Genomic DNA, 16,378 nt, shown 5'->3' on the forward strand with positions numbered 1-16,378 from the left:
ATGTTTCACGGGCATTTAGCTCGCTATGCAAGCTGTAAGCCCTGCCTAACATGCGTTTGCTTTTGCCGGCCTCCGCCAATCGCAGAGCTTAGCCCATGTGACGGCATAGGTTCTGTTGCGGAAAATGAGCTGGTGGGTCGCATGGTCATTTCCTTTTTTCCTAATTATGTAGCTTATTTGAGCGAAGTTTGCGTTATAAGTGGTGTCGCTATGGTTCTAACGAGGCAATCTTTCGAATGAACCAAACTTGTGTTTTCTCTTCATGGCTCCTTTAATCCGCAGTTTCTGTGCTTACCAATGAGTTAGTGCTTCCTGCTCCGTAATTTAATCAATTCAAGCCCGTAAGAAATACATAAGACTCCAACTCGTGGTTTGATGTGAAATATCCGCATAGCTTTTCATTGAAGTTTTATCTCTCTCTATATATATATCTATCTCCCTTTCCCTCTGTCCCGCCCCCCTCTCTGTCTCTGTCTCTTTTTCACTCTGCTCGCTTGGATTAACCCATTAAACTCGTTTCGGGCGTGTTATCGAGCTTTTCTGTAACACAGCGACTACAAAGCAGGTTCAGTCACGGTCGAGCAGCTGATACGGCTGCGACGTATTTGTGCATGGTGTTTTAGCTATGCACGTAAACTGTTGGACATAACAAAGCGTATGATAGCTAAATTGGAGGCTTCATCATAGACACAATTATGCTCGAATGATTTTTGTACAGTATTTAGTTGTCCAGTAACTGCAGCCGTGCCTCGTTACTCGAACCATGGGGAGGCTGTATTTTAAAGCAAAAATTTACCTGGCTTTACTAATCTCGTCGAGCGGCTTCGCCGTCGTGGTAGATTTGACCTTCATATGACAGCAGATGAGCATCACGTGACTCGCCGGGCTGAGCTCCGCAGAGGGCCGCGTTCGCCGCTGCCGCCGCACTGGCGTGGCGCATGCGCTCTCCGCAGCTGGCTCGCGCCTGACCACGTGACTCGCTGCGTGCGTGCAATCTTGGCCATGGATGAGAGCGAGGCCGGGCTGCGCGGTAGCTGGAGCCGTCGGCGGTGAGCGGCGTCTGGCCACCCCGCGGATATCGCCGGAAAACGGCGGAAGCGGGACCACAACCGTAGACAAAGGCAGGCTTTCGACGAATAGCATAAAAACAGCTAAAGACTTAACCGGGCTAAGCCAAGCTTTCGTTTTGTATATCCAGGGTCGGCTGAGCTAAGCTGCAGCCATATTTTCCCCACGCCCTGACCGGGCCGCAAGTGGGTACCACTCGTCAAAACGTTTCTCCCAATTTCTTCAAAAAATTGTACGCACGCTTTAGAAAGTTTCAAAAACGTTTAGGCTACGCGTTTTCCCCACTTGTGCCCAACTGGCACTACCGGTGTCACGAAACAAAACTTCTCAGAACGCCGCAAACGGTTGTCGCATCCTTCGCTGTTATAGGCTACGCGTTTAGGCTGGTATACTAAAAATACTGGTATTTATAAAAACTGGTATACCAAAAATAAAATATTCATGTTGTTATTAAAAGTCATTGTAGATGTACTGGTGATTCAATTTGTCAAAGTACTGTGAGCGCGAAGCTCCGAAGCGTAGAAAATCATTTATTTCGCTCCCCATTATCCCCATCATCAAACACATCGAGAAACGCTTTGTCTACTACGGGACTGATCATCATCATCGTTGGTTGCTAGACCGGTGTTCGGACTCCGGAGACGGCTTCGTCGTAACATAAACGCCTTACCTCACCGTGTACGCAAGGCCCTTACAGTACTTACACATAATAGAATTTTACAGAATATCTCACAGCCACTGTTTAAATTCTCAGACAGGAAAATATTAGAATATACTATGATCACTAACTCTGTCACATTCCTCGATCTAAATTAAATTCCCTTTGGCTTCTACCCATTTGCTTTGTATCGAATTACCTGAGGCCTGTAGCGTAATGGTACTCCGGAACGGGTATTTTACTTGCAGCTTGTTTCAAGTTGCAAATGCGAATTAAGTTCCCCAGTGTATTAGCGAGTACGGAATGCTTAAAGGAGCCATGAAGAGAAAAGACAAGTTTGGTTCATTCGAAAGATTGCCTCGTTAGAACCATAACGACACCACTTATAACGCAAACTTCGCTCAAATAAGCTACATAATTAGGAAAAAAAAGGAAATGGCCATGCGACCCACCAGCTCATTTTCCGCAACAGAACCTATGATGTCTTTCGAGAATTCTCTGCGATTGGCGGAGGCCGGCAAAAGCAAACGCATGTTAGGCAGGGCTTACAGTTTGCATAGCGAGCTAAATGCCCGAGAAACATACTGCACATTCTTTTTATGACAAAGAACGGTGGAGTAAACGGTTGAAGTTCCAAACGAACACGCAAGCGTGTGCGCCAATGCGTACGAAACTACCGCCGGCCGAACTCGACATCTCGCCGTCGCCACCGTCGCGCAGACGAATTTCCGGGTTCGAGGCTCTTAGGGGCCAACGAACCGTTCCAGCACGTACAGCCGCGACCTTGCTTGGTATCTTAATCCCTTGACAGGAGGTTGGCCGTCATATCGCCAACCAGCAAAGGTAAAAATAGAAACGAGGGGAGTAAGGAACAGCAAGAAGCGACGACATAGTGCCAGTCGTCGCATAAGTTTCGAATGGTGTTGGCTTGCTGCTGTCGTTACGAGCTCGTTTCCAGTGTTTACAACCACTGAAAACTTCAGTTTGTTCGAGTACTTTACAATGAAATTTCGTTGCTGCGTTTTGAAATGCCCATGTAGTACGGGCAAATCGTCGAGGGAGTGCGACATCCCCGCCGGTGAGGATATCTCCTTTCATGTGCTGCCCAACGACGAACCTCGGCGAAGCAAGTGGCTACGTTTTGTGAACTTTGCAAACGGACGAGAAAGAGAGCTAAAGGAAGTACGAGTGTGCTCGCTTCATTTCCGAGGAAGTGATTACGGCAGGGACCCTTACATTAGCTCACTCCTGGGACATGCTGGCGCTCGTCGCCGACTTCGTCAAATCGCTCTGACCTTGGGGGAAAAAAATGCCGTAAACACCGCGCATTGACGCTCGTATCTTTCTGGTCGAAGCAGAGAGCTCGCGCGAACGGCTTTCCATACAGGACACCGGCCAACTGGCATAAGTGATACTTCAACTGAAATTGAACTATTATTAACCGTAATAAAAATACGGCACATACGTACCAGTCTGTATTCGTCCGTCGCGACGGGGCTGACGAGGCAGCGGTGCCGACGGCAGGGCGTTCGTCTGTTGTAGCTATCGCGGAATGGTCGCATTCCCGTCCACCGCGTATCCCACAACTCTTGCCGCTCGTGCACTTAGAAGCATTGAGCGTTCAAGTGGTGTGAGGTTGTTAAATGCAAGCCCGAGCTCCTAGGCGAGAGTTTTGTTCTCCGGATCAGGCGATTCCATGACTAGGGCTGCGAGTGCACTAGGTTTTACTAGTATTTTTAAAATGGCCGCCGTCTCGGTCGACTCCCGCGTGTGGGTGCTATATGGAGTCGACATACTAAGTATCTGTTTCATGGACCGGCTCGTATGACGCCATTGTTCACGTCACGGAATGTGCAATTTTAGCGGGAGATTTAAAATTTTGGCTTAAATTGCCTTATTTCTCAGTAAATAAAGCATCATTTGCTTCCGGGAAAGCGCTTGGGGTACTATGAAACACCTAATCTTTCGAATAAAACAAACTTTTGTTTTCTCTTCATGGCTCCTTTAAAGTTTGCTAAGGTATCAGGACCAGCACAGCGCTTACCTAGCGGATGAATGAGATTCTCCTTAGCGGCAGTGATACACTTTTTGGTGGTCATAAAAAGTGATAGACACGTTACTGTCACGTAAGATCGGGTAAATATGGTGAATCGATTTGATGGCGGAGAGGTTTTAGAGCTATGCTCATTGAGTTTTACTGTTTATACACGAATATTATGAACATTTCTCAGAATCAATGTTATAATAAGTTCCCTATAAACCAGTACAATTTTCCCGTTGCCACAACGTACACCAATCAGTAACCATTCAAACTTCAAGCACTGATAAAAGCCAGTCCCTGATTTTAGGCATGCAGCGTTATACTTACCTTTCAAGGTATACTCTGCCCAGGAAGGGGTTCTACAGAACAAGCTTTGTTTGGGATTTCTTGTCCATAACAAACTCGTGCTGCCTAATAGTGTCGGAGAATCAAACCTGCGGACTTCAGCTGTGCTGGAATTGACGTGGGAGAGGCGGTGGCGCAAGGTGGCAAGAGTTGGCAAGATTCCATGGCAGGCTGGGGGCAGGTTTCGTTCGTGTGCAGTTCGCAGTCCCTCCACGCTTCTCCTACTACAACGTTGTTGGTGTTGGTGTGGCTCTCTTCTTCAACCCCTGCTGGTCTGCCGGCCTTGTCGCGGGACTTGACCCCCTGTCGGCTGTCGTTCGCCTGTGGACGAAAAGGTACACAAGGTCCCAAACAGACAGTGCCGCCACTCCGCTAGTGCGACGCGGTTCTTACGCCCTGTTTGGCAAAACACATTGTTGACCTCGATTCAGGATTCTTTAGGAAAAATTCTGTAATCCTTAGACTGTGTGCGTGGGCACATTTATAACCCTTTGCGTTGCCATATACATATTCTTTCTCTTTTTGTTGGTTTCGTGTTCTTTACTTCCTCGGAACCATCGTTTAGTTTACTTTTTTGTTCAACTTTCTCTTTAGACTTTTGGTTCTAGCACTGTATTGCGTGTCATTTTTTTATATTTTTCTTTTGATTTCTCTCTCACTGCTGTCTCTTCAATCTCCCACATTCACCTCACATCCCTGCAACAATCGCCATAGGTCGTAGGAAGCTTTGCCGTTAGCAAGGCTAATTTTTCCAGTCAACATTAAACAGGTATCCCTCCCTCTGTCGACTCACACAGTCTGCATTGTAACATTCCACTGCTAATTATAACTCATGCCAAGGTCCCTTCCAGCAACAGTTGATACTATAGGTCACAATGACTCCCAGCCAAGCCTACTTGCCAGCGAAATAGACTGAAATCTCGATCGTATTACGCAGGCGAATGCGATGATTAGACGCCAAGTTACGGCTGATTGACAGAAAGCATGACACCAAACAAGATGGAAAAATTTATCTGTGTTAGTCAAGAAGCTGCGTATTTGACGTAACATCGTGAACAACCCACGAGATCTCACAGGAACCTTCATTATTTGAACTCGTTAGTAGGCGTCTCAGGGTGGGTACCACACCAGATGTGAAGCGGTTGGCGCTTAGTGGAAGGATATAACAGGTATAGCACCCAGAACCAATACCACTGGAAATACGACTTGGTCACCGAAATTTTGGCGGTGGCGAAAACAATAAAACGTTCACGAACTAATATTTTAAACGTTTTTTATCCTGCATCATCTCCGCGCCGGCAGGTCGCCGAGCCGGCTGGGAAACCCCAATAAATCATGGAGTGCGGGGATGAAATGGCGATGGCTACTCTTTTCACAGTACTTCTAGGAACTAAGGAAGAATATATTTCTTTAATTCACTATTAATATAACTAACTAGTAATTAAAATTAATCCCCTATAATTAAATGAATCAATTAATCAACCAATTCATTAATTATTTTAACAAATTAGTTAAAACTACTTGATTTGTTAAAATTAACGAATTAATGAATTGATTGATTGATTGATTGATTGATTGATTGATTGATTGATTGATTGATTGATTGATTGATTGATTGATTGATTGATTGATTGATTGATTGATTGATTGATTGATTGTAGGGTTTAACGCGCCGACGCTACACAGGCGATGAAGCGCGCCATAGTGGAGGGCTCCGGATTAGTTTTGACCACCTGGAGATCTTTAACGTGCGCCTGAATCTCGAACACACGGGCGTTTTTGCTTTTCGCCCCCATCAGAAGAGAACAAAGGAAGGACGAAAGCGTTAAGTCGTATTTACTGCAAGTGTCCATTATTATTTCTCACAGGAAAAATAAAGTGCCTGCAGAGCTTGACCTACCAAATGTTGCTCGCGGTCGGGGAACTTCCGAAGCGGCACATATCTTTCTTTGGGACCTTTTTACAACTTTGTCAGGTCCATCTGTGTACTGTGTATGCATCTTTTCAATGGTTTCGATGAAGGCTACTTCAAACTTCTTTAAATTTTCCTGTTGAGGATGTCACGCCACAGCACGTCACCCTACTGCTACTGCCACGGAATTAAGAATAGCGGTGTATTCTAATGAGTTAATAAATTATTGTATTGAAGGTTTGCATTGGCCGTAGGTGCATGGCTGCTTTATTTTGTACCAATTATTTTTTTTTATTTTGCGAAAGTTGATAGGCAGCGTACACTATTCATTCCTACCATCGCATTTTGAAACCTCCATTAGTTTGGCGCCGTTTTGCGGATACAGACTGTGTTTTTCATTTCTTTTAGTGCTTGCTCTTGTTTTGTACGCCTTACCTGTTCCTCTTCAAGCGCAACGGGCGCCCTTCGCGAGAGGCACTTGATGCTGGCCAAAGCCTCGACGCTGTCCGCCTTCTTCTTGGCTTCGGCTTCGCCCTCGGTCAGGGACACGGCTTCGTCTGCACACAGCCAAAAAGGACAATGCCCAACGATGAGCATAATATTAGCATAATATCCCCGAAGGGGGGAAGCAGACCTAGGCGTGCATCGTACTCGAAGGAACTCAAGAAAGGACCGTTATGCCGGTAAGAGAGCCCCAATAACAGACAGACAGACAGACAGACAGACCGACAGACAGACAGACAGACAGACAGACAGACAGACAGACAGACAGACAGAATAAATTTAATTGGCCGCAGCCGGGGAGATTAGGCCGGCGACGTCCTCGCCGGCGTCCGTCGGGCAGCAGGGCCCCTTTTGGGCAAGGGTCCGGTGCCGTCGGCCAAGCGGGCCAGATCTTCTTGGACTTGGGGGTTTGGGTCACACAGGGCGGCCTCCCAGCGCTCCTCGCTGGTGATGGTAAGGAGAATGGGATCCCCACCCTTCCATCATGTCTGCGATCTTTCCCGACGCCTACATAGACGCATATCCATATCGTTCTGCCCCTCACGCATCGCTATCCCACATCATATGGGCCTGTGATAGCATCCAACTATCCAGGCACCGTCCCCATCCCCAATAACAAAAATATCTTTTCAACCCCTCACAGCAAGGGGCAGACCCTGCATAGGACCCTGCCCAAAAATGAACCCCAGACCTTCCCCCCCCCCCCCCCCCCCATACCCAACCCCTCACGCGAGCAGTGGGAGAGAACGCTGGCCACCTCCTGTCCTGAAACGCAACTTTTGATAGCGGGCTGCGCTGCTGAGCACAAGGTCACGGGTTCGATTCCAGGCCACGGCGGCCGCTTTTCTGATGGAGGCGAAAAGCAAAAACGCCCGTGTGTACGAGATTTCGGCGCACGTTAAAGATCCCCAGGTGGTCTTTCCGGAGCTCTCCGGAGCTCTCCAAATTAATCCGGAGCTCTCCACTACGGCGCGCCCCATCGCCTTCGTTGCATCGGCGCGGTAAACCCTACAATCAATCAATCAATCAATCAACTTTTGCTAGCGGAAAGGGCGAAGAAAGCCGGCTCTACCAACAGTCTTGGACTGAAGACCCCGACCACAAAAAGGCTCACAAGAACTGTAAGTAAAGTTTCTCTCTCTCTCTCTCTCTCTCTCTCTCTCTCTCTCTCTCTCTCTCTCTCTCTCTCTCTCTCTCTCTCTCTCTCTCTCTCTCTCCTCTCTCCTCTCTCTCTCTCTCTCTCTCTCTCTCTCTCTCTATGCAGGATTCAGGAACAGGGTTCCTTTCTAACAGGGCCATATTCAATGTAGGTGCCTGTGGCGGCAGTAGATCACGAATAATTTGTTTAATTTACGTAACCTCGCTGGCGTGCTATATCACATCTTAGAGTGGCGAGGAAGGCGTGGTTATATATACGCGTAGCCTCTTGGAAGCGTTCCGAGCGCACAGAAACTGTCATTGTTAACGGCGGAAGCTTCAGTACGTCATAGCAATAAGAACGTTTCGGCCAACGCTGAATCAATACGAATCAATCATGTTTCGTTCAAGATAAGTTCTTAAGGGAAATGGCTAGGTTTGGAGGCAGGCGTGATAGCTCACAGGAATTTTTGACATGCTCAGCTTGTTCACACAGTGGGTGTTACCCTCAGTGTCACAAGAATTGCACGCGAACAAGCTTCGCGCCAATCGGTGACGCAACGTGGCCAGAAGAGACGTCAACGTGTTCTCAAACGTGCCAAAATATGGGAAGCAAAAAGGTGGCATAATACGATACTCCCTAATGCGAAGTATGAGCGCAGCTGTAGCGCTTGCCTCGCTCATTGTTCAGACAGAACCGGCTGAGACTATACTCTCTTGTGATTATATAGGCGAACTACGAGTATGAGAATACGCTACCAGTGGCGTGGATGGCGCGGACAATGTCTCGTTCGGAACAGTTCACATCAGCCGCCGCAAACAGAGCGGAGTACGGTGCGACTGACGCGCTTATCGGGACATTGGGGGAAGCAGCGAGTGGGCGCGGTCCACATCAGCTCCGCCGACAGACATCCTCTCATGAAGAGCTTTTTTTCCCATATATGGTGTCGGTGGACGTGCTGGCCGCATGCCTTAGTGATCGCGTCATCGGCGAACACATGACGGTGCACGCTACTCTGGCGCCCTCTCGAGGGTCTCTGCCGTGGAGCACGTCTTGCGGGGCACAAACCTCTCTAGGTGGCGTTGGGCACCCGAGGCACTCCGCTTTGCTCCGCACACTTTCGCCATATTCTTCTCCTCCGCTTTCCTCCTCGCTCTCTCTTCAATGTCCTTCACGTTCTCTCGGTTACATCGAGGGACGATGGCGAGGAACACGGGAAAACACTGGAGCGGCAACATAAGAGCTGCGCTCTAAAATCAAGTAAAGAATGGAGTGAACGTGACCCTCCCCGAATCGGGAGCTGGAGTAGCAGACGGTGTTTTCAAATAAAGAAGTGACAACAGCCGCAACAGTGCGTACTGGACCTCCCCCAAGCCCCCTTGGGTGTACTACCTGCCTGCGTGCACTACCGGCACTTCCTAGTTCTCGTGATGAGGAGGTTCTGCCCAACGTTGAATAGCCAACTGACGGCTTGAGAACATTCCGGCACGGGTAATGTAGTTACCATTTTTGTTAGATGACGGAAGTCAGTTGCGATTCTAAGGAACACGCAGTTCGGTCGACCCCAAGACAACAACCACATCTCCCCGTTTAATTACCAAGATCACTGCGTCAACGCTCTGCGAACGTACACTTTTTGGATTTTTCATGTCTTAAGATATATTGTGCCACAAGCTTCGAGACAGCCGTCTATCTTCAGTCCTGGTGTACTATCAACGACTCTTGCAATCTGGCTTGGAGGGTTAGTTGCATATATCTCGCGTGTTCCTTAGTTTAGTTAGTTGTATATAGTGTAGTGTTATCTCCTGTTTGATAATCAAAATGTTGTAAACAATATTCTTAAGATTTGTATGTTATCTCTCGTTTCTTTATATTTTTTGTTAGCTTAGCCAACGCGCAAATCATACGCATTTGCGTTCTACGTCAAATGTAATTCGCATTGTACTTGCGTTTCGCCTAGTCCCATTACAAAGAATATTTTGTTACCGATTCTGATCTCCGACTTACTCTCATAGAGCTGCTACGGGCGGAAGCAGATAATCAGAAACTAAATGCTCTTTTTCAACGTGTTATCAGCAGAGGATTCGTCTCCGCCTGCGGATACACCGCAGGTGGCACTCGTGCACCTAGAAGGGACGTTATATCAAGATATTTTCTTGCATGCAGCGCACGCACGCGCGCACGCACGCAAACGCACGGACAGATGATTACACAGGTCAGTGCAGACGGTGGTAACGTCATCATCATCATCACCAGCCTAGGTGCAGCGGTGGCGTACAGGTGGTAACGTAAAATGCCAATTTCGGGTGTTTCTGCAAAGGCATTACGGCGAGTGCTGCCGGCAAAAATAGCGGAGGATTTGGGCCACCAGAATGTTGAAAGGCGTCAAGAATAGGTGTACTCATAGCTACACTAAGGGCTCACTTTTTTTTTTTTTTGCAAGTGCTTGACTCACGTTTTTGCTTCATTTTGTTGTTTCTGTATTTCTGATAAGCGTAACAAAGGTTCGCGAGCACGCTATCGCGAGGAAAGAGCTGAAACTGTGGAAGCAGCAGTGCGGCGAGCCATCTTCTTTCAGACAGCGTCGACGCCGTCACCATTATCGTCCAAGCTCAACAGGCGCAAACTTTTGTTCCGGCTAAACCTTTTTTCCCCAAAACGGGGGGCCCGGGCATTCTTTTGTCGAGCCCGATAGCGCAAGAATAGAATGTACCCGCGAACCGAGCAGGAGGCAGGAATTCTACCGCGGAACGAAAACAAAGAACAGAAGGAGCGCGGAGAAAAAAAGAGCAAAGTAAAATAATAATAGCCGGCCCATCAACACATTGTATCTCGTCTCTTTTAAACAAAAACAGAAATCAGAGAACATAGATATTTACGACATAGGAAACCATTTCTTCCGTGTGGGGTAGACTGGTTATATTAGCCGTTTACCAGGGGAAGTGAAAATAAAGAAAAAACGGGGGAAACTGCGTGTTCTGTTGCTGTGTTTTATGTTGGCAGCACCGTTGTTGAACGTCTCAAATTGCAAAGGACTGCAACATGGTATTGTAAACTGTGTTAATTGTTTACTTTAGAAGTATAATTTTACAATTTGTTTACGTTATAAGAGAAGGCCCTAAAATATGACGGAAATCTTTAAAAATCATCTTTTTTGAGATTGGCCTGTAACGGCAAAAACGAGATTGCCCATACCACCTTCCCGCCTTTTTTTCGCCACATTTTTCCGCAGCGGTGACGCGATCTTTGGACGCTGCAAGGCATAACAACGAGGTTTCTGCAACGCCTCAGAACTTCGGTTATTGGCAAAGGGCACGCGTAAGAAAACTGTGTAGCTACCTATGATCAGCGTAGTTTGTTGTCAGCTGTCTTAGTTCAATTTTCAGGCGCCTTACATCTGTGTACGGGTGGTCCTGAGCTTACATTACAAGAAATTCACTGGTAATGCTTCCTAAAAACTTCACCATCCCTTCTTAAAGAAAGTTCAAAGAAGCGTGAAAGCTTTCTAACGTCAAAACTGCGTTAAAACCTTCGCTAAAAATGCGTCAAAACCTTCGCTAAAAGTGCGTCAAAACCTTAGCTAAAAATGCGTCAAAACCTTCGCTGAAAGTGTCTCAAAACCTTCGCTAAAAATGCGTCAAAACCTTCGCTGAAAGTGCGTCAAAACCTTCGCTAAAAATGCGTCAAAACCTTCGCTGAAAGTGCGTCCAACAGATCGCCAGACCTCGGACCCAAATCGCAAACGAAGAACGAACCCATGCGACGATTTTTCGCGCACTAATTAGGCGCATCTACGAACGATCTGAATGTGTACCGATACGGGGTTTACGAGATGAATGCATACTACAGTACTCCTTTTTCATGATCAATGCGTATAGTATTGTCTTATCTAGAAGCGTTCCTTCTTCGCGATTTTCAAGTAACCGTTTTGACACAATGGAAGTCCGGTTTCACGCACGCGCCGTGTGTCCAGGATCTTATCAGAGCTTTTCGGTCGACCAACTGGTCTATGGGGACATGCATTAGCTTATCGACAGGACGCCATCGGTCCCACAAAGAAAGTTTTCGCTTTAAAAAGCTTTCGCTCTAAAAAGATTTCGCTTTAATAAATCGCTAACGACATGTGATATCACGATTTCTGATCAATGTGTCCTGAACCGCCTCCTCGCATTCGCTTGTGGCGGCTCCTTCAAACTAATACCCTTCCGTGCCGCGCCAGCCTTTATCGCATATACCCCGATCAGTACCCGCCACCCCTATGCCCCCACTGCGGAGATGTGGACACCATCTGCCACGCTATGTGGGCGTGCCCTCGAAACCCCTTACCCCCAATCCCCTCTGTTGATCAATGGGAGGCGGCGTTGGGCGGCTCTGACCCCGGGGTCCAGAAAGCCGAACGCGCTGCCGAAGTCACCGCTGGGCTGCGCCCAGCGGTCACCACCCGCCCCTAAATTGCATACTGGAACAAAGTTTATTCCTCCTCCTTCGGGAGAAGCGGTTCATGTCGATACTGATGACTATGATAATGCGTCGTGACGAACGAGCGGACAAATGAGGGGACAGATGTTAACGTGCAAGCATACTGTGCAGTCTCCCCCGTAAACCTCCCCGTCCGTCCGTCTGTCACTCCACCCCACAGTCGGTCCGTAACGCGTGACAGGACGCTCTATATGTATACAGAGCCTTATGAGGTTAATAATAGTTTAATCAAATGCCCGAGGGCCTCTATTCGACTATTATTGTTAAACTCAGTGTTTTTTTTTATTGTATGACCCCCCCCCCCCCTTTAATGCCAACATTGGCGCTGTAGGTATCGTGATAAGCAAATAAAAATAAATAAACCATTACCGGCAGTCAGGCATATATCGTATTCTGCGAGAAAAAGTAATCCCGCGCGTGGGCAGCTGGAGTGCGTTTCGAGCTACCTGTTGTGGACACATTCGCTTCTACAACACATTAATAATAACTATGATGAAGAACGCAGCGCAAGGAGACGTACAGCGCGCCGCCTCCAAACACGGCCGGCGGGCACACCCTTTTCCCCGGTTCTTCAAGATGCATGACAAGAAGATAAGAAGAAGGTAGACGGAAGCGGGCAGCACGTACGGCGTTCAGGGCAGGAAGCAACACAAACAACAAGAAAGCAGGGTTTTTTGTTGCTTTGGGAATATACAAGTGACGGGGGGGCGCCCGCCGCCAGGCCTCATCCGGCCCAGAAGGCGGAAGGTTATGCATCTTTGATTAAGAGCGCCGGGTGGCGCCGCGCGCAATAGAATGCGTCGGCAGAGCGAAGCTGACCGCTTCCGTTGTGTTCTCATAGAATGCCACTGCTGCTGCGGCACGCCGAGAGCCAGGAGGAGCAGGCCCCCGAGGGGAAACAAAGATTGGTCGGCAGGGACTAAACGTGAGGGAGTTGCAAGCGGGGTCGGAGTGCGCGAAGGAGAGGGGCGGGCGCGCCGGCTTTCTGGGCCCGACGTATGTATCTTTCCTGCAGCGGGAAAGGAAGCAGTACTACTCTGTATCTTTATTCTAGTAACGTCTCTCTGTACCTTCTCCCGTCGTCGTCATGTACGCTCTTGGAAGCTGGTGTTGCGGGCGTACGGCAGCAGCCCCCGGGTGGGCAGCCGTACCTTGCCTGGCGTATACCGCAGCTCTTCTGGAGGCAGGAGACCCCGAGGAGTAACAGGTTACGTCAAGCTGCCCCCGGCTGACCCTAAAACCTGACCACGGCACACGGTTCCATCACCGCGTTACGCCGATCGACCGCGAGCCTCACCTGCAACGGTCGTGGTCTCCTCGATGCTGCTGTTTTTCTGCGCAGCATGCCCTCGTTAGTTTGTTTGTTTGTTTATTCATTCGTTTGCTTGTTTGTTTGTTTGTTTGCGTGCGGCGCGTGTGCGTTTGTATGTAGAAAACACTCCGGTTCTTGTCATTCGGTTCAATCTGACATTTTTAAAAGAAAAATAAACCCCATTACGGAATTTCAATACACCACGAAACCAAATGGATCTGCGAGGTCATAAATGTCTACGCCTAAAGCTCCCTGCTGCGGGACCATTAAAAGCCGCGGCACCAAACCAGTGTTGTCACTTTGTAAATGGTTTGGCCGCATGCCATTAGGCGCGTTATGAAGAATCGATACATTTCTTTTCCACAATTATCTGTTTCAACGGCGCAGACTCCCCTTTGTATTGTATGTAATGTGCTGACTTACATTTACGACGTGAAGACACCGAATCCCATATTCGAACGAACGCAGGCAGTTACACTTTACTTCTGCTCACCACGTTGTTGGTTCATTCATTCATTCATCTCACGTAGCCGCAAGCGCCGGAAGCTTTCACAGGATGTCGAATGAAAAAAATCGCATTGAATTATTAAGCAGTATGATAGTGGATTTTGCTACGTGCTTTTTCACTCGTTTTGATACGTTCTTCCGCTCCCTCGCTTGATCTGCCATATGCTACTGGCGTGTACCACCACCTTTGCACTATTGCAGAGATTTCAGCCGCCGACGATATTGATGGCTTAGTCCACTTTTAGACTCAACAGCGGTACGGTATGTACAGGGCGTAAAGAAACATAGGCTAGCTCGAGACTGTTGCCTAACAGAATTCAATACATGCCTCATGAAACGCATCGCTGCCAGGGACAAATTCTCGCATATCCCCCTTACATTTTTGCATATCCGCAAAAAAGTTGTCGCTCTTCTCTCAACTTTCTTGGGGAAGGGACGGTAATTTTTTTCCCCGTCGGTTATTTTGTGTGCCGTTTTGCCCCTACAGGCGCCAGATGGTAGGTTTTCTTCTCGGTGCACCATTTATCGGTACCAAAAAAAAAAAAAGAAGAAGAAAATAAACCACCTTTTTTAACCCAAGTTTGTGCCCCTTCGCTCTGCACAAAAAACGCTGCTTGGAGAGGAATAGACTGAAAGAAACACGTGCATGTGTGCTGTGTCGGTTGATGATCGTGCGAGGAGTGCACACTCCCCCCGTCTACCGTTTATTTTAAAGCGAAGTTTCTTGGTCTCACTGGGACGTGCCACCTATAACGCACTGCGGGAAAGCCCACTTTACGCATTGATGATGACGATGATAACACCACAAAAAGAAAACGTTTCCCGTGGTCGCAATCAAACGTGAGACCCTCGCGTTATATAGCCGCCGTCCATCAGATTGCACCATTCCGACATGGTCGAAGCAGTTTGGATATTAAAGAGAATTTGAACGGCGACTACGGGAGGGGAGGAGGGGCGCTCAGCTTTCTCGTGAGGAATTCGTTGCCGTCATCCGAGTTTGGACATTGACTCGCAGACGGTTTGCAATATGATCATTGACTCTTGGACTTTGACTCTCAGGCGGTTTGCACTTTGATCATGGACGCTTTGACTTTGATTGCAGTGGCTTTAACTATGGCGCTTCGACATATGATTTCGACACAACAGCACCATCATCATCATTATCACCAGTCTATCTCGCCCACAGCAGGGCAAAGGCCTCCCCCCTTAATCTCCAATTACCCCGGTCCATGGCTAACTGCGAACAATTTATCCCTGCAAACTTCTTGATCTCATCTGCCCATCTAACTTTCTGCCGCCCCCCGCAATGCTTGCCTTCTCTAGAGATCCACTCTGTTACCCTTAATGACCAACGGTTATCTTGCCTTCGCATTACATGCCCTGGCCACGTCCATTTCTTCTTCTTAATTTCTACTAATATGTCCTTAACACGCGTTTGTTCCCTGACCCACTCCGCTCTCTTCTTGTCCCTTAATGTTACACCTATCATCTTCCGTTCCACTGCTCGCTGTAGTCGTCTCGCTGTAGTTGAACCCTTTTGGTGAGCCTCCAGGTTTCTGCCCCATAGGTAAGTCCCGCTAAGATGCACTTTCTTCTTCAGGGGCAATGGTAGGCTGCCATTCATTAGGTAGGCTGCCATGTCGGGAAGTTATTACGCCCTTCTTTTTAGGTTCCAACTCCCTAATTTCTAGCTTTGCGCCCTTTTCCTGTGACAAAAAGGGTGTTGACCGAGTGCAGCGCCGTTTATTTTCTGTAGGGTGTTGAGAGGGTGTTGAATAGGTGTTCAGTCCCACACACATACACAAAAAATCTCGGATGGTCCCCTCGACCAACGTGAAACCTGGGGAGGGGCGCATCATGCAGTGTATAAGTGTATTGAGAGATTTCTCTCTTGCCACACGGCACGCGCTAATTGGGCGCCGGAGAAGCTCCTGTGGGAGGAGAAATCGCCTGGTTGCTGAGGCCGTGGCTCCCTCTCTTGCGTTGACCCGTATTTAAGCGATTGAGTGAGAGACAGACTGGCCGTAAGTTGTCTTATCACTTGCTGGACTTAGGACGACCTGCGCTGTAATAACACGGCACCAATGCCATGTCCGCTGGCGTCGGTGTGAAGGATCGTCGGAGCTTTTAGATGCGACTGCATCTCATTCACTCGCCTTGTCCCTCCATACGGCGTTGTCCGTCCACACCCCTCCCCCATTCTCCTCGCCGCGCGAGCTGCGCTCTCCGCCGCTCACCCCCTCTCCTCTCCGGTAGCGAATACTCTCTCGCGAGGGGCATTGGATTGGATTCGATTGGCTTGGCTTGGCTTGGCTTGGCTTGGATTGGATTTGGATTTGGATTGGATTAAAGTGGATTGTGTTGGATTGTGTTGCGTCATAGCCGCGCCACGTTGCGTCATAGCCGCGGTCGTT

General features: G+C 48.3%; 1 protein-coding gene across 1 annotated transcript in view; it reads right to left on the reverse strand.

Moving 5' to 3' along the window:
* LOC144178825 (uncharacterized) overlaps positions 1-16,378 on the reverse strand; it is a 170,067-nt gene that overhangs the window by 55,531 nt on the left and 98,158 nt on the right. Inside the window, exons 2-3 of the mRNA XM_077706954.1 lie at positions 6,460-6,581; positions 4,202-4,433 (exon numbers count right to left, since the gene is read on the reverse strand). Of these exons, the coding sequence (XP_077563080.1) occupies positions 4,202-4,433; positions 6,460-6,581 (354 nt within the window). The remainder of the gene's footprint in view (positions 1-4,201; positions 4,434-6,459; positions 6,582-16,378) is intronic.

Source organism: Haemaphysalis longicornis, unplaced genomic scaffold (genome assembly GCF_048455015.1).
Source record: "Haemaphysalis longicornis isolate Haplotype H1 unplaced genomic scaffold, Haemaphysalis longicornis Haplotype H1 scaffold_4, whole genome shotgun sequence".
NCBI classification, from domain to species: domain Eukaryota; kingdom Metazoa; phylum Arthropoda; class Arachnida; order Ixodida; family Ixodidae; genus Haemaphysalis; species Haemaphysalis longicornis.